Below are 24,062 nucleotides of genomic sequence, written 5' to 3'. Positions count from 1 at the left end.
AGATCTCTGTGGGGCTCTTCAAAGCTAAGCCTCATGAATTGCTGCTTAAAGGACCCTAGAAGCACTCAGTCAGTGCGTTTACATGCACATAGAGAAAATCCAATTTCTGCCGTAGCTCGACTGAAATCGAAGTTCTAAATGCCATGGAAACACCTTAGCTTGGCTGAAATCGAACCGAACTGGATTTCTCATAATCGAGCTACGTGACCTAGATTATGCGATTGTAGCCGAGCTACTTAGTGCATGTAAACCCTATCGAGCTACGTAGTCGAGCTACTTACTTCAGCACTGCCCCTTCCGGAAGTGACGAGACCACAAGCGGGAAACACAACAGCCTCGGTCGGCATGACAACAGTAGTAGTAGCGAGCAGCAGAAGAGGTCAAGAGGAACAAGGAGAACGAACGAATGAAGAAGAGAAAATGGCGAGCAGAACACGGAACTGATAACTTTGTTTATACTCTTGAATAGCTCTTCTTCATGACGACAACCGGAAGTGTACCAACACGATGGGGTGTGTAGCGCCACCTGTGGCTCAGGTGCACAATGTACCTCACACAATAGCTCGATTTCCTTGTGTGCATGTAGGATTGGATTTCTCTGGCACCCCTGCTGGGACCCTTAGCTCGATTACCGACAGTAGCTCGATTTGGATGTGCATGTAAACGCACTGATTGTGTCCAGCTTTATAGAATATTCTGGTAGTGTGTCCAGCAAACATTTCTGATCTATCTGGAATGTAACAAACCCAAAAACTTTAGGACGGTACCAGTCAAAAGTTTGGACACACCTACTCATTCATGGGTCTTTCTGTATTTTGACTATTAAAGACCTCAAACCTACAGAATAATTTCATATGTTCCATATGCTATGCGGTAAACAAGTGTGTTTTTATAAAAACAATGTTTCATATTTTAGATTCTTCAGCGTAGCCAGCGTTTACCTTGAAGCTTTGTACACTGTTGGCATTCTCTTAACCAGCTTCATGAGGTCGTCACCTGGAATGCTTTTCACTTAACAGGTGCCTCGTCAAACGTTAATTAGTGACATTTCTTGCCTTCTTAATGTGTTTGAGATCAAATGGTAAATAATAAATATGCAGTAAATAGCCCTATTCCACAACTGTAGGAATCCAGATTGTCAAGAACCGCTTGACTAAGTAAAGAGAAATGACATCCATCATTACTTTACGATATGAAATGACTTTAATTAATAAAAATAAAGAACCACTGAATTAGCTCTGTCCAAACTGTTGACTGGTACCGTAAAGCTGATCAAATATTTAAATTATTCCACGAAATCGAGTCGTACATGAGCTGATAGCTGGGTTAGCTATAAGCCATGTACGACGAGATTGAGTAGAATAGCTGTTTTATTCTATCCGTTTTTATTTTTTGCAAATCCGATAAATAAAAACTTTTGTATGAAACGTCTGACAAAATTTCTGCTTAGAACGTAAACAAACCGGCAAAATGGCAGTAATAATTTGTGAAAAATTTTATGATGATGATTCTTGGGGAAAAAAAAAAGATACTTTTATTCCATATTTTGTTGCCTTTTTTTGTATTTTGGGGGGTTTTCTTTTCGAGTAGAGTTCTTATTTCATCCTCTGTTGGTTCAGCAAAACGCTCTGCCATTTTGTTTTTCTCTACTCGCGGTATACAAGCTGATATCCTAGTAACAGAGTAGCTAATCGGAGCATGCGATTGCTCATATCCAGTGAATGTCAATAGAATAATATTAGATAGCTGTTGTCCACTGGAAATATCAGTTTCTTTTTTTTAGAAAGACGGTTGGCTAGCTTGCAGCTTGTTTCCATGGCATAGCGATCAAAAAAAAACCCTTCTGGTTTCAGTTTAAATATGAAAGCTGATATGAATAGTTTAAGAACTAAATAGAGACAGATACAAATTTTGTATAGCATTTTTAAATTAGCTCTTCCATTACTACTTAATTTGTAATAACCGTTCGATGGAAACCTTAATAATAAGGTAATCTTTTATTCTGTCATAATACAAACAGTGATGTGGTTGTTTATGGTTGTTATTATTATGGTGATGTGGGTTTAATCTGTTGTTTGAGCTCAGAATTTTAGCTATGGCTGGGGTGTAAAGTAAAAGGCAATTATTTGTTCACTTGAAGGTCATTGTCGGCGGAATGGAAAGCTGTGGAGACATAGTGTCTGTATCTTGCACAGAAAATGAGATCTTCATTTTAAAAGGAGACAGGGACATTCTGCGTATCTCCAACTGCCCCGAGGGATTGGTCTCCAACAGTAAGGCTTTTGTTTGTTACTGTACATCATTAAAGCTGTTATTCAGATTCAACAGAAACGTTGACTTCCTTCAGGAATGACTGAAACATTTCAGGCTTTGTAGATCCTAGCAAGTCTAATCTGCTGAATTTTATGCACAGTGTTATGTAGTATTAATTTGAATTACATTGTAGATGCAGCTTCTTAATGAACTGTTTATGCATCCTGAACTGGGCAATCTGTAGACTGTCTCCGTTTATATACATTATGTGTAATCCAATCCAGAGTTATGATCATGGGGAAGTGGGGTTTAATGTCAACGTTACCATGACAACAAGAAGTGCACAAGTCCATTCAGTTTTTATCTCCTGCTAGCCGAAAGGCCCGAAGGAGGATTATGTCGTGGAGATGTCTGCCCGTCCCGGGAAGTGTACTCACCTTTTGAAATCAACTCCTCTCGCAATTTTTGGAGGAATTTCACAAAACTTGACAGGATTCTTTGTTGTATGTCAGTAATACGCATATTGCAATTTCGTTCAACTCGGTCGCATTTTACCAGCATTAAGGCTCTTACCAAACTTGTACTTTGACAGTTTCATGAGGGTGTATTAAGCACTTGTATCGCCGATATAGTTGCCAGCGGGGGATATTGTGGTCTCAGAGCACTCTGTTTTTTAAATCATGCTGCATGAATTTTACATCACTTCAATCTCAGCAAGTCTTCATTCAAGTGCGATGAAAGGACGGTGAGAAGTCGAGTTTGTAACCATGGTGAATTTGCTTAGCATTTCATGTATGCCCATGAGATTTAGGAACAAGCATGTTGTGTTTTTTGAAAATAATATTAACATAAACTCTACATATTATCCATCAGTATAATAAAGGTCTTTGCTAAGGGCTTCACACATTATCCATCTTCTTCTAATGTTACCAACATTTAAAGACCATTGTCTGGGAATAATGCAAGAAATAAGTTTTATCAAAGCCTTTACTGCTTTCTTCTTACTATGTTTAAGTTCTCGCTGACTTTCTATTAAATATTAAACTCTAAATTTTACTGAAGTGAGTTTCCATCCTGGGCGGCACAGTGGTGTAGTGGTTAGCGCTGTCACCTCACAGCAAGAAGGTCCTGAGTTCGAGCCCCAGGGCCGGCGAGGGCCTTTCTGTGTGGAGTTTGCATGTTCTCCCCGTGTCCGCGTGGGTTTCCTCCGGGTGCTCCGGTTTCCCCCACAGTCCAAAGACATGCAGGTTAGGTTAACTGGTGACTCTAAATTGACCGTAGGTGTGAATGTGAGTGTGAATGGTTGTCTGTGTCTATGTGTCAGCCCTGTGATGACCTGGCGACTTGTCCAGGGTGTACCCCGCCTTTCGCCCGTAGTCAGCTGGGATAGGCTCCAGCTTGCCTGCGACCCTGTAGAACAGGATAAAGCGGCTAGAGATGATATGAGTTTCCATCCTCCATCTGCCTCAAAATGTTAGCTTGATGTCCATCCCACTACACATCAAACCTCAGAATTATTTTACATAGATTCGTCTTACAAGACTGTGCTTTATTACATGAAGAGCTCATTGTAACTCGAATGAAGACAGAATCTGATAGTGACAGTAATCAGACATAAAGGTTTGCATTTCTGTTATTTTTCTATTTATTAAAGGAATTCCCCACATCATTTGGTTGGATAGGAATTTCATTGAATTAATTCATTTAGTTTATTCTAGTCAATCAGGTTATTCTTGAATTATTAGTTTGCTTGTAAAGGTAGCCATTGAGTGAACTGAAAAAAAAAATCTTCTCTCTTAGTGTCAGATCTGTCCTATCGCCTGACCTCTCCTCTGTCCACCCCAACGGTTTTGATCCCTGCAAATGGAGCAGTGGAAACAGCTCAGCCGATCAGGACGGTAGCTATCGTTGCAGAACCAGAAGAGCAGCCCAAAGCAGAGGAGTCTGAAGAGGCCCAGGAGTTCAAAGAAGCACAGGAGGAGGTCAGCCAGGCACTAGAAGCACTAGAGGTGGCAGAGGAGGTTGAGGGCCAGAAGAAGACATCGGTGCACACGCAAAGCTGCAGTAGCTCCATCACTTCATGGGAGAGCACACAGGGAACTTCAGAGATGTCCTCCAGCCGATACAGCACCATCACACAAGAAGATTTTCAGCAGGAACTAGTGGTCAAACCTGTCAAATTGAAGAGGAAGGGCAAGAAGATGAGACCAGGTGAGTGCAGGATGCGTCTTTATCGGTATTAGTAAGTCTGATGAACGGTTTAGTTCCTGAGTTTAGTGCCTGTATGCAATACCTGTGTGTTTATTCTATGGGTTTTCAGGGTGAGGTCTCCGGGGATTTTTATTAACCATAATTTATAATGTTCACTATATGTGGACACCTAGACATCACATTCGGTTGTGGTTCTTCCCCAAACTGTTGCCACAAAGTTGGAAGCACAAAACTGTACGTCTTTGTATGCTGTAGCATTCGTTTCCTTTCACTAGAACCAAGGGGCCCAGAATTTTTAAAAATATTCTATGCAAAGACACATTAGTTCACTCACATGATTGTTTGCATTGGTGTCCCTGAATTTTCCTAAATCAGTGACCGAAACAGAGGACCAGCATTGTATTACTGTACATGATGCTGTTGCATTGTACAGGAAGCATCTGAGGTATTGCAGTTGTTAATCCATCTAAGCTAACTGTGATGGATGAAGTTAACTTAAATACAAAATGTGTTTTTCACTTCTAAATAGTACATCTTGGCATCCCTTATCAAAAAGAAGTATACTTCAAGTTCATTTTCTTAAGTATACTTTTGTGTACCAAGTATACTGGGATCAATGTACTTATAGTATACTTGTAAGTAAACTAATCTAATACTTCTTGGTACTAAATTGGCCCACTTTTAGGGTGTATTCAGACCAGGATAGTTCGATAGTTCACTTGCTTTGGTCCGAACCAAATGTGTTTTTTTTTTTTTTTTTTTTTTTTTCATTTTGGTGCGGTTCACTTTCACCCTGTACATTTTTAGTAAGCGGACCAAAATCTGTCAACAAAGCCACGCGCCCTGAGGTCGTTCAGCTATTGGTCAGAAACGACACGCGCACAAAGCGTTAAGTTCAAAAGTAGTCACGGAGGATAGCGCTGATGAGCGCACATCATGTTGTGACAGTTCTGGCTCTTCACGCAGGTCGCTAGTACCGCCACTTTTTTTGAAAGAATGTCCCTGATTTTAATGTAGGTCTGACGGAGTTTCTTCACTTTTAGCCGACATTGTTCTGGGGAGCGCGTGAACCCCTTCTCCTTCATTTTCTCACTGAATACAGCAAACACGTCGGCATTTTTGTGTGTTCTCTCCAAAAGCTCAGATATGTGTTCATCTGCCCATATATCCACAAGGGTACGCGTTTCTTCCTCGGCCCACGTTTGCCCCCTACTCGTTTTTTGTACTCTGTAGTCTAGCCTACCACTGGTCTGAATGACTGAACGACTGTTGTAAGGTTCCCTTGACAATTGAAACAGTGTTTGCACTTTGCGGTGGAGTGTCAAGACTCTGTTTCCCATAATGCTCGACAAACGACGGAAGCTCCCGAGGTACAAAAAAGCAAAACTGTCGCATTAGGTCCGGTCTGCTTTCACACCTCCAAAAGGTCCGCACCAGGGTTCCTTTGGTCCGGACCGAGTCTGACCTTGCAGCTCGGTCTCGGTCCGCTTGTTTGGTCCGGACCAGAGTTCGGTGGTTTGTATTCAGACCAACCCAAAAGGTCCGGACCAAGGGAAATTTGTTTCGTTTGGTCCGGACCAAACAACGTAGGTGTGAATATGCCCTTAGTTTATAAAAAGTATACTTTAAGTCTAATAGAAGTAAACTTTGAGTATACAACTAGTATTTTTTTATTTTGTACTGCAAGTATACCACAAGTAAACTTGGTTTAGGGCAATTCCATGTAAATGTCAACCTCACAGGAGATCCCAAATTTCAAACTAAACAAACTAAATAAATAAACAAATACATACATAAATAAATATTTTGATCACCTAATACGTCACTGTCAGTCTTTCTTTCTTATAATGTAAAACCCAAGCTAAAATCAACTTTGATCATGTACAATTCTATATTATTGCCACAAGCCACAGAAATGTATGCTAAAATCCACAAAACAGCAAAACAATAGCCATCCTAAATATTATTTAAGAACTTTGATAGTTTTAGCTGATATTTAGAGAGTTTTTCAAAGGGTTATGGTGGTTAAATTGCTGATTTTCTAAACTTATGCCATGTCTATTTCAGACATAGTTCTACACTTGTAGCCCACTCTTTTAGTTTACAAAAGCATACTTCATAGTATACTGGAAATATACTATGAGTTTACTTGTTTTATATTTCTCGTCCACTTTTTACTTTACTAAAGTATACTTTGTAGTATACTGGAAATAGTATACTACAGGGAGTGCAGAATTATTAGGCAAATGAGTATGTTGACCACATTACCCTCTCTATGCATGTTGGCCTACTCCAAGCTGCATAGGCTTGAAAGCCTCCTACCAATTAAGCATACCAGGTGATGTGCATCTCTGTAATGAAAAGGGGTGTGGTCTAATGACATCAACACCCTATATCAGGCGTGCAAAATTATTAGGCAACTTCCTTTCCTTTGGCAAAATGGGTCAGAAGAGGGATTTGACGGACTCAGAAAAGTAAAAAATAGTGACATATATTGCAAAGGGATGGAGCACTCTTAAAATTGCCCAGCTTTTGAAGCGTGACCATCGAACAATCAAGCGCTTCATTCAAAATAGTCAACAGGGTCGCAAGAAGCGCGTTGAAAAAAAAAAGGCGCAAACTAACTGCCCGTGAACTGAGGAAAGTCAAGCATGAAGCTGCCAAGATGCCACTCGCCACCAGTTTTGCCATATTTCAGAGCTGCAACATCACTGGAGTGTCAAAAAGCACAAGGTGTGCAATACTCAGGGACACGGCCAAGGTAACAAAGGCTGAAAAACGACCACCACTGAACAAGACACACAAGATGAAACGTCAAGACTGGGCCAAGAAGTATCACAAGACTGATTTTTCTAAGGTCTTATGGACAGATGAAATGAGAGTGAGTCTTGATGGGCCAGATGGATGGGCTCGTGGCTGGATCAGCAAAGGGCAGAGAGCTCCAGTCCGACTCAGATGCCAGCAAGGTGGAGGTGGGGTACTGGTATGGGCTGGTATCATCAAAGATGAGCTTGTGGGACCTTTTTGGGTTGAGGATGGCGTCAAGTTCAACTCCCAGTCCTATTGTCAGTTTTTGGAAGACACCTTCTTCAAGCAGTGGTACAGGAAGAAGTCAGCATCCTTCAAGAAAAACATGATTTTCATGCAGGACAATGCTCCATCACACGCATCCAAGTACTCCACAGCATGGCTGGCCAGAAAGAGTCTAAAGGAAGAAAGATTAATGACGTGGCCTCCTTGTTCACCTGATCTGAACCCCATAGAAAACCTGTGGTCCCTCATCAAATGTGAGATCTACAAGGAGGGGAAACAGTACACATCTCTGAACAGTGTCTGGGAGGCTGTGGTTGCTGCTGCACGCAATGTTGATCGCAAACAGATCAAAACACTGACCGAATCCATGGATGGCAGGCTTTTGAGTGTCCTTATAAAGAAAGGCGGCTATATTAGTCACTGATTTTGTTTTTTTTTGTTTTTTTTGAATGCCAGCAATGTATATTAGTGAATGTTGAGTTGTTATATTGGTTTCCCTGGTGAAAATAAATGAGTGAAATGGGTATATGTTTGTTTTTTGTTAAGTTGCCTAATAATTATGCACAGTTATAGTCACCTGCACACACAGATATCCTCCTAAGATAGCTAAAACTAAGAAAGCCCTACTCCAACTTCCAAAAATACTCAGCTTTGATATTTATGAGTCTTTTGGGTTCATCAAGAACATAGTTGTTTTTCAATAATAAAACTAATCCTCAAAAATACAACTTGCCTAATAATTCTGCACTCCCTGTATTGGTTTACTCGTTACACACTTCTAGTCCACTTTTTAGTTTATAAAAGTATACTTTAAGGCATATTGAAAATGTACTATTAGTTACTGATTATATACATCTAGTCCACTTTTTAGTTTTGAAGTATACTGCAATTATCCTTCTAGGTATACTATTAGTTTTCTAGCCCTAACCCTTACCTCATGCACACTACCAGTAGACAACTTAAGTGTTTTGTGCCTTAAGTTACAATGAAGTTATAAAGGTAAGAATTCACAAAATAACAACAGATACTCAGGATTAAGAACATGTTCATTTTCTTTCAAAATAAAAATTTAAAGCCACATTGTATTAAATGCCAAAGTATAAAAAATGTGGCAATGACAACTGAAATTGACATCCAAGCTCTAAAGAAAAAGAAATAAATAAAATTTAATTATCCCACTCAGGAGAAATAAAAAAAAAAAAAAACAACTTGTATGGAACCACAGATGTACCTAAGAGTCAACAATGCTGAAGCACAACTACACGGCAAGGACGACGCGTAAACCTAAGGCACAAATGTTTTAATACTTTTTTTTTTTTTACACTTTTAAGTGTATCTTGATCAAAAGTTTAAGTATAAGTTTAATATACTTGAACTTTTTTATATATACTTTTCAGTATAAGCTAAGTATACTTGTGTATAACTTCATTATGTCTCTGATAAGTAAATAAAAGGTAAACTGAAAGCATACTTTTTAGTTGAAAAGACGTATAATAGAAGCACACTTGAATAAACTTCTTTTTTTGTAAGGGATGTCCTTCATAGAGAGGAGACCCTGTTTAGAGGTCGAGCCACCGCCGAGATCTGATGTTTCTGATGATCGGATACAGCTCGTGTTAGCTCAAGTGTTAGAAATACAAAAGTTTTTATAGAGGCTTTGCACTGTCACAACCCATAACGACAGTAACTATGCTGCCATGACAGGGGGCATGCTTGTAGTGCTTCATTCAGCCGAGTTAGTTGTTCTTGATTGGTATGGAAAGGTTTTGCTGTGTTTTTGGATCTCATCTCATCTCATTATCTCTAGCCGCTTTATCCTTCTACAGGGTCGCAGGCAAGCTGGAGCCTATCCCAGCTGACTACGGGCGAAAGGCGGGGTACACCCTGGACAAGTCGCCAGGTCATCACAGGGCTGACACATAGACAACCATTCACACTCACATTCACACCTACGGTCAATTTAGAGTCACCAGTTAGCCTAACCTGCATGTCTTTGGACTGTGGGGGAAACCGGAGCACCCGGAGGAAACCCACGCGGACACGGGGAGAACATGCAAACTCCACACAGAAAGGCCCTCGCCGGCCACGGGGCTCGAACCCAGACCTTCTTGCTGTGAGGCGACAGTGCTAACCACTACACCACCGTGCCGCCTGAAATTATTTATTAACTAATTTATTTATTTGCAATTCTTGCCTTTGTGGAAATGAAGTGCGCATACCAAAGGGTTTTTGACCTCTCCGTTTAGAAATCTAGTTTTTTCCCTGATGAATTACTTTTGGTAAATTAAAATCTCTCTTTGTTTCGTTCAAAACGATTTGCACATTCAAAAAACACAGCAAAACCTTCCCATACCAATTAATAACCACTAACTCTGCTGAATGAAGCACTACAAGCATGTCCCCTGTCATGGCGGCATAGTTACCGTTACTATGGGGTCAAGTGATGGTGCAAAGCCTCTATTATGATTTAAAATGCAGTTAAATAAGGCAGCTCTGCTACTGAAGTACTTTCCCCATTTCCTGAGTGCATTATTTCCATCGCTTTACTATGAAAAAAATATATCTAAAATGCAGAAAATGTGTTGCTTTGCTGTAGCGCTAATTTGTATGCTTTCACAGAGAGTGGGAACTGCATGAACGAGCACAACAGCTGGTCAGAGAGCGTGTACAGCCAGGACGGCCTGACTAGCGATGGCCTCCCCACACCTGCCAGCGAGCCACCCTCAGACCGTACTAGCCTTATGTGCAGTAGTCTGGATCTCCACAGCAACGACTCACCTGATCACGAGGGCTCTGTGTGCATCGAGCCCCTCAGCACTGACGCATCTTTAATGCAGAACTTTTTGGAAAAAACCCAGATTCAAGACCATGAGAGCAGTGAGAGTTCCCTGAGCAAAGAAGCCGACACTGAGCCCTCCTGTCCCACATCCATCTGTCTACAAGACACGGCCTGCCAAGTTGACAATGACCCTGCCAAAGCTGTGGAAAACAAGGAGCAAACAACCAGCACACCAGATGTAGATATGCTGCTGGAGTGCACTTTCTCCTACATGCATGCAGCCAATGAGAAGCCTGACCTGGAGGAGCCAGCTGAGCTGCATAATCCAGAGCTTCAGCCCAAAGATGATTTAGAAAGGAACTTTGAGTTGGATTTACCATCCTATCCCATTAGGCCACTTCCATATTCCCCAGAGCCAGAGCCGGAGCAATCACCCTCCAGCGACGAAGAGGACATATATACGCATGCAGTGCCATCTAGTGCCAGTCTAGGGGATGGCCTCAGTAGTATGGGCCTACAGAGTTCTACCATGAAGCAGACAGAACAGGAAGACCTGCGGCTTCACAAAACAGACCAGGTAAGAGTTGACCCAATTTGTGCGCGCGCATGCACGCACGCACACAAAGAATTCTAATAAATTATGACTTCATAGGTTTCATTAGAAAAGCCATAGGTACTCACTTCAGCTCAGCCCTGGCTTTTCATTTTGTAATGTTTACGGTTCAGAGCAAAATCATGCTAATCACTTTGGAGATACTGGCTGAAGTGATGTCATTTTTATGTTCAACATAATTAACTTCAATGGGATTTATATAGCGCTTTTAACAGTAGACATCGTTACAAAGCAGCTTTACAGAAGCCCGAGGCAATGGTGGCAAGGAAAATGTCTCTGAGGCGGCAAAGAGGAGGAAACTTTGAAAGGAACCCAACTCAAAAGTGAGCCCATCCTCGTCTGACACCCGGATAGTGCGATTTTTATCAATCGTTACTCTTCTGTAACCGTGTCTATATATAGTTAAGTAGTGCTAAGTGTGTGTAAAGGAGCTTGAGGGTGAGCATCATTCAAGTTTTTAAGTTTCAGTATCGTATCACACTGAAGTTATCAACTTTTCAATGAGGTAGACTTTTGAGTGTAAACTGTTCTTAGCAATTGCAGTCTTTAGGCTATCCAAAGAAAAACATCCACAACCATCAGACAGGTTTGAAGGGCATAAAGAGTCAGGGTCACTGGTATTTCAGGAGTAACATGAGAGCGAGAGAACTCAAGAGGACGCACACTGTGCTCAGAGTGCAGTCAGGGACTCTGGCAAGATTAGCTCTGACGGCATAACTAAAAGACAGAGCCAGAAGGTAAGACAGACGTGAGGGCGCCCTAGACATAGTGTCCAGCCATTTCATTATCAACAAACGACAACACAGACACAATTATCAGAGAACCCCGGCTGGAGATAATTTGGCCTGTAATTTTCTCAAAGAAGGACGGAGGAAAAACACGGCAAATTCGGACAGAAATAAAACCACAGCATAGCATCTGTAAAATAGGAAATTACCCCTAGACCCCATGTTAACTTAATCCTATCCAAATAGGGCAATTATAATGCATTAAGTCATTATTACATTTTTTGTGATTTTATGTTGAATGTTTTAATCAGTTGAAAATGGAAACCTAAGACGCGTGCCTACACTGATGAGCCAAAACATTATAACCACTCCCAGATGAAGCAACTAACCTTGATTTATCTCATAACAGTAGCACGTTTGAAGGTCTGGGCTGTATTAGACGGTACGCAAACAGTCCATTCTCAAAATCGATGTGTTGGATGTGGGAGAAATGGGCAGGCATGAAAACTCTGCACCAGGCAGTGCACCCAAAGCTCACTGATGCACAAGAGCAGCAAAGGGTGTTCTGTCTGGTCTGAACTAACAGAAGGACTACTTCTGTGGCACAAGTCTCAGAAATTTTTAATGATGGGACACATTCCTCTTGTAGCTGTCACAGAAACCATTGCACCCTGTTGCAGAGGAGTCTGTGTAGTAGCAGACCGGTTTGAGTGCCCATGCTAACCACTGTCCACCATTGGAAGTGCCTAAAATGGGCATGTACCCGTAAGCATCTGAACTGGACCTTGGAGCAACAGAAGAACGTTGTCTGGTCTGATGAGGGGTCTTTTTTAACATCATGTGGATGGCCAGGTAGGTGTGTGCTATTATCCCTGGGGAAGAGATGACACCAGAATTCATTGTGGGAAGTAGGGATCGACCGATATGTTTTTTTTTCAGGGCCGATACCGATTATTATGGAATTGGGATGCCGATAACCGATATGTGCAACCGATAAACGTAAACATTATAATTCACATGAAATTAAACATAGCACACACTGACCCAGACCTTCATATCCATGAAATGTATGTTTAATTGTAAAATTGAACATGAAATTTTGTGCAGGGAGATGCCAGCAGCATTTGTACAATAAAGTCAAACATTAGTTAGAATAAAATGAGAAATAAAATAATAATAAAATATTCACCAATAAAAAAAAAAATCACTCCCTACTATATTACAGCTCACCATTTTCAGTGGAAAATAAATGAAAATACGCTCTGGATTCTTTTACACTAAGAACTAAGTAAGACTTACCAACTTCAAGTAGTTTTTAAATAACAAATCAAGTGTAGGGAGCTGCCTGCAGCATTTTTTAAAAAGTAAAATCAAACATACAGTAAAGTCGGCTATCGCTCCCTATTAGGAGCGGCTGCTCCTTTTAAGAGTATATCGCTTTCCGAATCAGAAGCGCTAGCGAGGAGAATCACTTGCGCAAGAATTATAAATACTAGTCACACCTGGCGTGTTTAAATGTTCAAACAGCGCTTTATAAAGTTACCTAACATATATACAAGTGCAATGCGCTTTTTGAGCACGAGTCGCGTCATGAAGTTTACTCATCACCATAACAAATAGCCAGTAGGCTTGCGCTAGCCTACAGAGCACAAACGCTACGTTTTACTTGGTCTTCCCTTGACCACCTCTCTGTATGGCTGTCATTCTACTGTTCGAGTAGAACTACTGACACATTCACAACGTTTCCAGATGGGGATTTAAAAATGACTGCAGCCTACGTTATGCTGTTTCAGCAAGACTAGTTGGTTGTAGGCTAATTCAAGTGCTTCCTTCCGTAAGCTAAGTTTGCCTGGCTACACAGATGCAAACGGACAGTTTTAACGAGCAGTAGATGAAGAATGTAAACATATAATGTTGTGTTTTTGCAACTTGTGTGTTTGTGACTTATTGCGGGAAAAGCAGCGTGTCCGTACCTTGATACGGGCGCCTTGAAACAGTTCAGAGTGTTTAGCTGCGCGTGTCGATTGGCTATATCTCTTGTGCCAAACAAATCAGATGTTGTGGTGGGCGGGACCGTGTTCTTGAACTCAGAGAGGCGAGTGCAGGAAAGGACGTGCAGTGACAGTCGCGTTAGGAATGAAATGGCTGCAAAAAGGCATGTTATCGGCATATCGGTGGAAATTATGGCCGATACCGATAACCCTAAAAATGCAGAATATCGGCCAGGCCGATTATCGGTCGACCCCTAGTGGGAAGAAGGCAAACTAGCAGGGGCAATGTTCTGCAAGGAAACCTTGGGTCCAGGCATTCATGTGGATGTCAATTTGACATGTAACACCTTCCTAAACATTGTAACAGACCAGGTAAACCCCTCCATGGCACCAGTATTCCCTGATTGTAGTGATCTCTTTCAGCATCCAATGGCTTTAAGCTAATGCCAGTAGTGCGGTGCTCCTTCAAGGCACAGTGGGGAAAATTGTTCCATACATTACAAGGAGTCCATCAAGGTTGTCTCTTCTCACCAGCAATCTTCAAGATCTTTGTAGAGCATCTAATGCCAGAGACCCTTGATCACATGGGCACTGTTGGCATTGGAGGGCGCACAAACGCCAACCTCTGGTTCACAAATGAATTGATGGATTGGCCTGAAGTGAAGAGGAGCTCCTCAATCTGGTTAACGTCCTGGACGCAACATCCACCATGTGTGGCATGGAGATCAGTGCCGAGAAGGCCAAGCTCATGGCCAACAGCAAGGCAAGACAAGAATTGCTGTCTATGGTCAGGAACAAGTCAACCATTTCAAATATCTGGGCACCATCATCAGTGAAGGGTCAAAGATGGAAATGCCTTCGAGTGACACAAACAACTGCAGCATTAGCAAGATCGAGACTCCTCGGTCTGAAGGTCAAACTGAAATTCCTGCATGCTGTAGTACTGTCCATCTTCCTTTATGCATGCGAAACATGAACCCTGACAGTGGAACTGCGGAGGTAGATCCAAGAAGCTAAAATGAGATGGTTCCAAAAATACATGGTGTGTCCTAGACCACATTACAAATGAGCAGGTCTGCAGAACCATCAGAGCATGTACGTGGGTATGAAGAACTGATGACCACAGTAAAGAGAACTGTTTGTACAGTCATGTGACGAGATCAAATGTGCTTGCCAAGACAGTCATCCAGGGGACTGTCAAAGGGGGAGGTGGCAGGGAGGACATGTTTGTACACCATCACTGAGTGGACTGGAATCTCGTATATAATTTTTTTTTTTTTTGCGCCATTTGCACAGGCCCTCACCCACAACCATGAGAGGTGGAGTCAACTGATGTACTGTGCCTCATTGCAGTGCCCCCCATGACCTTGGTGGGTTTTGGGACCAGAGATCAGTATCTTTCAGCAGGATAATTCACCCTGCCACACTACAAAATTTGGGCTATGAGCAGTCAGACTTGACCATTTTGTTTATATAGCTACATTTCTTTGCTCACAGTTGAATTAGTTTTGTCTTAATTTGTGAGCTTGTGCTGGCTCACCTTCTTTAGATTTCATATCTTTAATTAATGCCAGTAATATAAACTGTCTGATTTTTCACATAATGTTCTCATAGATATTCTTAGTCCCTGACCTAAGTGAACTAGCATGAGGAGTGTTTTTGATCAAGACTCCAGAGCACTTCTATAAGTCACTCTGGATAAGGCTGTAAAGGTAATAAAAATGCAAAATGTTGAATTTGTCAATCAAGTTGAGGTTTACATTAGTCATCTTGTGCGTAAATTCACACACACAGAAGCAGGAGTAGAATACACGTTTCTGAATTTACAGGATTTTCATGAATACCAAATTTCTTGTAGAAGTGGTCATACAAATGTTTTACACACAAATCCGAATGTATCAGGCTTGATAAATGAGGCCCATTGTTTGAGAATGGTTTGAGGAACACGATGAACGGTTCAAGGTGCTGCCCTGGCCTCCAAATACCCCAGGTCTCGATCTAGTCGAACAGCTGTAGGAAGTGCTGGAACAAGAAGTCCTCTCCATGGCAGATCCACGTCACAACTTGAAGGGTTTGCTGCTCACGTCTTGATGCCAGATAGCACAGGCCACCTTCAGAGGTCTTGTAGAGTCCACCTTGGCAGGTCGAAGCTGTTTTGGTGGCACATGGGGAAGCCAGCAGCATATTAGCAGGACATAATGTTTTGGCTCATCTGTGTATTCGGACAGTGCTTATTTTTGCTGTATTGAAAATTTATCATAAAGTCCCATTGTATCAAAATGGTATGAAATTTGACTGCATATCACTGCACCACCAGTAATGATGAAATAAAGTGATTGCTTTTCTGCAGCAGTCAGTGCAGATGTTTTTCATCGGCACTGTCAAGCTTGTGAATCAGAATCAGACAAAACTTTATTTATCCCCGAAGGGCAATTAGAAGGGCGAGAGCGGTACATTAAAATAAGAGCAAGAGAATAAAATCACAAAAAGAATAAAATCACAAAAGTGGGTGGGCAAAAAAACAAACAGCGTATTATGTACAATGGCAGGCCTGCTGCCAGTAACAAAGTTTAAAACAAAAAAAAAAGCAGCAGATAAAATATGGCAAATAAATAAAATGAAGCGTGGATAAAATTAAAGTGACAATATGATCACTATTTTTTTTTCACAAGCTGTCAAGCTTGTGAAAAAAGACTTGAAAAAATGTATGCTTTTCATAGCAAAGGGGGTGAATACTTATGATCATATAAGTTTTTATTTATGAATAATTTTGCAAACTCTATTGGGTGTCCGCCCTCCCTTCACTATTATGGGCCATTTTGTGTAGATTCATGGCCTATAATCCCAACCAAGTCCATTTCAGTTCAGGTCTTAACACTACAAAATTTGGAAGAGTTCAATGCAGGTGAATACTTATGCAAGGCATTCTCTCTCTCTCTCTCTCTCTCTCTCTCTCTCACTCACACACACCTGTACGCCTGCTCATTTATGCAATTACCCAATTGACCGATCATACAGCAGCAGTGTATTGCATAAAACCATACAGATGCAGGTCAAACATTAACTGAACTGTTTACATCAGTCATCAGAATGTGGAAAAATGTGACCTCCGTGACTCTGGTTGTTGGTCCCAGACAGGCTGATAAAACCCTGTACATGGCGCAGTACAGATTCTGCCACAGACAAATGATTTGTGAAAGGACTAGAATGAAAATGTACGTTATTTTTAAACCTACGAGTCGTAAACCATAAGTGGATCAAATTTTCCATCTCTGTCATCGTAAGGCCAAAAAAAAAAATGGTGTGTTTCCGGTAACATGAAATACTAAAATAAGGTCGGTAGGTAGGAAAGGTTTTTTTATTTATTTATTTTTTTTTTTTTATATTTTGTTCGAAAAAATTAACACAAGTAAACATCTTACAAAATAGTATTTTGGCACAGAATCCTTTATACCACACATCATAAAATAAGTGTTTTAAATCTTTAAACGAATAAAAAAAATATCGCGAGAGCTCGAGTTACGATCTATGGAAGCGATATTTCATGATATTTTCATGTAATAACGTGAAAACACCTTATCAAGAAATAACGTGAAAATAATGTCCTAGGCTACTTCCATTAAAAGCAGACGGCCTAGCCTAGCCTACTGTAGAACTTGGGTCGAGCAAAAACACCAAGCAAAAACATGGCTGAATCCTGAATGACTCCTGTTTGTATAAATAGGGGACTACATAGGCGGCAAAATGTAGTGTTTTTCCCTGCCATGGAAGTGCACTTGTATACTGAAAAGGAAGCAATTTGCATTACAGCCTTGAATAAGGATTCAAAATGGCGGCTCGGCTCAGTTTTCCCTCCTCCTTCAGTATACAAGTGCGCTTCCATGTTTATGCAGGAGGGCTGATAGAAGTAGCGAAACATTTTACTTTTTATCGTTTCTTTCACAACTTGAACGCATTGAAACAAAAAATGATGACAAACTAACGCCGCTTACACTAAAATATCAAGGGAAATTTGTAATAACTTTACGGTCGGCAATTTCGACGCGGAAATTCTCGATCGGTCAGGTTACCGGAAACACGCCATTTTTTTTTTTTTTTTTTAATTTGGCCTAATGGATGAGCTGAAATTATCAGCCTGGTTATTGTGACATTTTGTGGTCCTTGAGGTGTTTTATTTTCCACATGGTTTCGTCCTGTTTGTTGTGTTTTGTTTTAATGAGTAGCACAACTGAGATGTTCTGTGCTCTTGGCGCAGTTGGCCGAGAGCTGGATGGGCTACAGTGGGCCGGGCTGTGGCATCCTAAGCCTGGTAGTGACTGAGCGACACATCTGGTGCCTGGACTTTAAAGGAGGCCTGTACTGCAGCAGCCTCACCAATGGCAGCCTGAGCTGGCAGAAATATGAAGAGAACATCCAGCAGGTGGCTTTGTCCCCTTCCGGTAAGCAATACTACTTTTTTTTTTTTTTTCCCCTCCATTCTCAGTTTTTTTGCTTTATGGCAAGGCTTACTTTATTCTGAAAATTGTACAGACTGTTAAAGTACTGCATTTTAAGACTACTGTATATGCTAACTAGAGAACCTGTATGTGATGCCTGTTTGGCACCTCAGATGAGAAGATTTAAAGAGAGCCATATAAATGCATATTAAATAACCAAAAAGACTTTTCAGGAAATAATAGAATTGTGAGTTCAGGAACTCCTAATGCCGTGAGGAAAGTTCATCGTAAAACCAGGGAACAGAACCTGGTATTAGTAGCACTTGGTTATTGAATGGAAATGGTCTGTGGTGAGAAATCAGAACAAAATGCAATTTGTTCTTAGGCTCATTGCTGTGGAAGGTGGAACAGAAGACCATGACGGCGTACGCATGTGGTAAAGTGACCATCAAGGGGAAAAGGCACTGGTACAAAGCCCTGGATGAGACTTCCTTTGTGGCATTGAGTGATGACACAGCCTGGATCATACGCACCAGCGGAGATCTTTATCTCCAGACAGGTGAAATGAAGTGGACTTTGTATTGTATTGTATTTAAGCAGGATCTCATGACTAAAAAGCATGTTTATGTAAATTTGTCCTAGTCAGCCGCTCCATTTAATGCTTTTCAAACAGGAAGTGTAGCTTGTGTAGACGCTGTTTAGAATACAGTTCTATCATAGTGTGAGGAGCTGGTGGTGTGTTTGGGGTGTCTTTTTTATTTTTTTTTTTTGGGGGGGGGGGGGGGGGGTGCTGCTGCGCTCTGTGACACAAAGTTAAATTTAATTGATGAGCAATTATTTCTACACACCCCTATTAATTGCAGGTATTTGTTGTGTAAAAAAAAAATTTAAACTGAAAGAGAAGGAGAATGTCACATGCAGGGAGATGATGATGATGATGATGGCCTTCATGACTTTCCATCATAAAAATCCTACAGAATCAGCTGATTTTTATTTGGGTTTAATTGATGATGGGTGTCACGTTCCCCATTTATAAAACAGTGCACAGTTATGCAACTAGTTTATGATAAGCCCCCCCCCCCCCAGCTTTCTAATTGTTTGTCACTCCAGTTTTCTTGGTTGTTACATCACTGTAAGGGTGGAAATATATCAGACATGATTTATCTTTTTTTTTTTTTTTTTTTTTTTTAAACTCTCAAAAACCTGCAGTACTGTGTACACCATGAGATGCATAGCAGAGATGCCTACTAGTACGGATTGGACGTATTTTATATGGAAAAGTTACATAAATACGATGTTACGGCAAACAGTGTTATTCTGTATGGAATTATTATAAAGTCTTAAAAAATTCCAGCGAGTTGTTTTTAAATGTCCAAGCGACTTTTTTTCAATCCATGCGCGATTCACGGCTAGGCTATTTATTTTTACGACAACCACACATGCTGTGTGTGACATGCGCAGATTCCGCACATTTGTTCGCGCTATTTTCGATACGGTAGAATGGCCATGCATTACACCCAGTCAAAAGGGCAATGGATACGCGCACTGCAAACTGTGTAGAACTGACATTAACATCACTCATGGTGGTCGCGATGACTGCACGCGGCATGTCAAGTCAGGCGGAAAGTAAATCTGGGGGTATCTAGCAGTTTTTTACGAAATCTGTGGATGAAAAGACACGGAACGTGACCCGTGCTGAAGCGGTGATGGTTGACCTATGCTTGGAGTTGAACTTGCCGATTAGTGCCATGAAATGTGAGTTAAACTTATTCAGTTTCTTTTTACATGTCTGATTTTTATTCACTGAAATATCAAACACTGGCTGTACTTCTTTAATTCAAAGTCTTTTCAGTGTTGCAAGGGCAAATGTCCATGTAGTATGATCAAAAACAGAATTTTATTATTAGTGTTGGGATTGTGGCAAAAAATTGATCGTTCCACTGTTTTAAATACAATTATAAATGTCATTTTATTCAATGTCTCTTCTGAAGCATTATGCTGAAGTATTTATATATTGGGACATTAAGATAACAATGTCGGACTCTCTTTGGCATGAAATAAGAAATTTTTAAAAAATTTTATTAGAATCCGTTAACAGGTAGAACATTTTGCCAGGCAATATAATATAATACTTTTGAGGAGTTACATTCAATACCAATGATGGGTAGTCAACCGTAATGTCTGCAAACAGGGAACACTATTGTATTTATAAAAATGTGATATATTGTATGCTCTAGAAATTTGTTGAGTGGAAATTCAGTTGAGATGGCTGCTCGCATTTTGTTTATTCAATTCACACAAAACAGTACTTTTTAATAATTTAAATGTTAAACATATTGGTATATATACCTCTTTATAATGGAAATGCACATAAATTAATGTTACTGAAAGTCATTCCAAAATACTGAAAAATGTTTTCAAGAATACTGAAATTCAAAATTTGGGGTAGGCATCTCTGGCATAGTGTCTTAATAGTTGGCCATTAGATGGCGGTGCATGACTTTTAAAAAAAAAAAAAAACACACACACACAATCCGCTGCACTGCAAATTCCTCTGAGAACTTTTCTCCCCGAATCGAAACGCTTTGGGTAGTTGGATCTTTATGACTATAGTAGTCAAGAACTGAAAGCAAGAAGAAAGTCTCAGTCTGAGATTGCTACACATGCTACTGTGTAGTTGCTTTGGCTCAGTGTGAGTGTTGTATCAGTGTGCTTTACATAACTCTGCAGTGTGTAATCAAGCACAGCAGCTTTCAGCACTGTCGTGCCAGCTGTCTCGTAGCTCTCTTTATGGAAATCCCCAGCAGTAGTTTTGTGCTCTAACTTCCAGCTTCAACCACATTGTTCCTGTGAATACACTGACTAGCTGACACAACCTCTTATTTTCCTGAATTGCCAGATACGAACTTTTTGTGCTTTCATTTGCAAAAACAAGTTATGGTCTCCGTTAATGTCACAAGGATGGAACAGTAATCTTTGGATTTGAAGTGATAGCTTTTGCTTTCAATTTCAAACATGTGATGGTGTAACTTGCTTTACAACACCCTGTGTGTGTGTGTGTGGTATCCAGCTATAGTATATAGTGCCTGATTTTATTGATGGGTATGAGCATTCAGATTTTGTTGTGGTTTTTTATATATATATATATATATATATATATATATATATATATATATATATATATATATATATATATATATATATATATATATAATTAGTGCATTTTTCCATATGAACAACCAGCTCCTAACAGATTGGCATGATGATAAGATTCCGAAACGTCTACCACACAGACATGGTTTTAAAGTCTTAAAGTGAATTACCTCTTCACTGTAGATACGGTACAAGGAAAGAGAAAGATGAACTCAATCACTGTTTACTAAAGTTGACTGTACAATGTGAAGAGAAAATGATAGACATTGTATGGCCACACTTTTCTTTTAACCGCTCACATAATCCTCTCGCATATAATGTTTGTAGTGTTTGACCCACATTCTTCTTGATATCTCTGTTCCAACACTGTAAGATTGCTTGACCAAACTTTGACCAGTCTTTTTGGGTCTCCATATTTGTTGTTCTTTCTTGTTCTAGGATACACTCATATATTTCAGTTTCAACTCATCAGAACTCGTAATTTATAGAAGACTACAGTGGTGAAAAGAAGTATTGAACATTTTTCTCAGTAAATATATTTCTGATTGGGCTATTGACATTAAATTTTCACCAGATTCTGGTAACAACCCAAGTCATTCACACATGCAAAGAAATCAAAACATACACGTCCATAAATTAAGTGTAATAAAGTGGAATGACGCAGGGAATAAGTATTGAACACTGACGAAAAGGAGGTGCAAAAAGGCATAGAAAGCCAAGAAACCAGCTGAAATCTGTCTGTATTTAGAAAGCAATCCTGCCCCTTATCGGTGCAAATTTTAATATCAGCTGGTTTAGTCCTAATTGATGGCCTATAAAAAGGTGTCACATTACCAAAGCATCTTATGATTGGTAAAAGCAAAGAGCTCTCTCAAGACCTTCACAACCTTATTATTGCACAAAATACTGATGGCATTGGTTACAGACGTATTTCTAAACTTCTGAATGTTCCCGTGAGCACCGCTGGGGCCATTATCCGGAAGTGGAAAGAACATCATTTCACCATAAACCGGCCACGACCAGGTGCTCCTCGCAAAATTTCTGACAGAGGAGTCAAAAGAATAATCAGAAGAGTTGTCCAAGAGTCAAAGACCACTTGCGGAGAGCTTCAGAAAGACCTGGAATTAGCAGGTACAGTTGTTTCAAAGAACACAATAAGTAATGCACTCAGCCGCCATGGCCTCTATACACGCTCACTGCGCAAGACTCCGCTGCTGAAGAAAAAGCATGTTGAAGCTCGTTTAAAGTTTGCTGCACAACATTTGGACAAGCCTATGAAATACTGGGAGAATATTGTCTGGTCAGATGAGACCAAAATTGAACTCTTTGCATGTCATAGCGCACACCATGTTTGGAGGATAGATGGCACTGTACATCACCCCAAAAACACCATGCCAACAGTGAAGTTTGGTGGTGGGAACATCATGGTGTGGGGCTGTTTTTCAGCATATGGTACTGGCAGACTTCAATAATTGAAGGAAGGATGAATGGAGAAATGTACCGAGACATTCTTGATAAAAATCTGCTGCCATCTAGCAGGATGCTGAAGATGAAACGAAGGTGGACATTTCAGCAAGACAATCAGTGCGTTTACATGCACATCCAAATCGAGCTACTGTCGGTAATCGAGCTAAGGGTCCCAGCAGGGGTGCCAGAGAAATCCAATCCTACATGCACACAAGGAAATCGAGCTATTGTGTGGGGTACATTGTGCACCCGAGCCACAGGTGGCACTACACGCCCCATCGTGTTGGTACACTTCCGGTTGTCGTCATGAAGAAGAGCTATTCAAGAGTATAAACAGTTATCAGTTCCGTGTTCACAAGAAGAACAACGACGAGGACAGCAACATCGAGATATATAATATTTTTTTCACCTCCTTAAGCTGAATGAGCATGAACTCTATCTCCTCATTGCTCCAGAAGTGCACGTTTCTACTACTGTTGTCATGCCGACCGAGGCTGTTGTATTTCCCGCTTGTGGTCTCATCACTCGTCACTTCTGAAAGGGGCAGTGTTGAAGTAAGTAGTTCGACTACGTAGCTCGATAGGGTTTACATGCACCAAGTAGCTCGGCTACAATCGCATAATCTAGGTCGCGTAGTTCGATTACGAGAAATCCAGTTCGGTTCGATTTCAGCCGAGCTAAGGTGTTTCCATGGCATTTAGAACTTCGATTTCAGTCGAGCTACGGCAGAAATTCGATTTTCTCTATGTGCATGTAAACGCACTGAATGATCCCAAACACACAGCCAAGGAAACTCTCAACTGGTTTCAGAGAGAGAAAATAAAGCCGCTGGAACGGCCCAGTCAGTCAATCACCCGACTTGAATCCAACTGAAAATCTATGGAAAGAACTGAAGATCAGAGTTCATAGAAGAGGCCCCCAGAACCTTCAAGATTTGAAGACTGTTTGTGTGGAAGAATGGGCCAAAATCACACCTGAGCAATGCATGTGACTAGTTTCTCCGTACAGGAGGCGTCTTGAAGCTGTCATTACCAACAAAGGCTTTTCTACAAAGTATTAAATAAATTTCAGTAAGCGTGTTCAATACTTATTCCCTGTGTCATTCCACTTTATTACACTTAATTTATGGACGGATTGGATTGGATTGGATTGGATTGGATTGAACTTTATTGATCCCTTTGGGAGGGTTCCCTCAGGGAAATTGTGTGAATGACTTGGGTTGTTACCAACATCCAGGGCTCGAAATTAACTTTTTTTCTTTGTGTCCCCCAGTGGTCCCGAATTCTGTGTTGTATTGTCCCGAATGGAAGCAATAGTGTCCCCATTTTTTTCCTCTCTGAAATAACCAGTGGTTAATATTATCATATGAAGTCTCATCTCATTATCTCTAGCCGCTTT

At 40.7% G+C, this 24,062-nt stretch overlaps 1 protein-coding gene across 2 annotated transcripts in view; it reads left to right on the top strand.

Moving 5' to 3' along the window:
• Positions 1 to 24,062, top strand: part of tecpr2 (tectonin beta-propeller repeat containing 2) — an 86,657-nt gene that overhangs the window by 31,188 nt on the left and 31,407 nt on the right. For both annotated transcript variants that reach the window (XM_060933934.1, XM_060933935.1), the window contains exons 7-11: positions 2,141 to 2,273; positions 4,054 to 4,464; positions 10,117 to 10,853; positions 17,864 to 18,047; positions 18,430 to 18,603. In XM_060933934.1, the coding sequence (XP_060789917.1) occupies positions 2,141 to 2,273; positions 4,054 to 4,464; positions 10,117 to 10,853; positions 17,864 to 18,047; positions 18,430 to 18,603 (1,639 nt within the window). The remainder of the gene's footprint in view (positions 1 to 2,140; positions 2,274 to 4,053; positions 4,465 to 10,116; positions 10,854 to 17,863; positions 18,048 to 18,429; positions 18,604 to 24,062) is intronic.

The sequence above is a fragment of the Neoarius graeffei genome, chromosome 11 (genome assembly GCF_027579695.1).
Source record: "Neoarius graeffei isolate fNeoGra1 chromosome 11, fNeoGra1.pri, whole genome shotgun sequence".
Lineage (NCBI taxonomy): Eukaryota > Metazoa > Chordata > Actinopteri > Siluriformes > Ariidae > Neoarius > Neoarius graeffei.
This window is presented reverse-complemented; position numbering and strand designations above follow the sequence as displayed.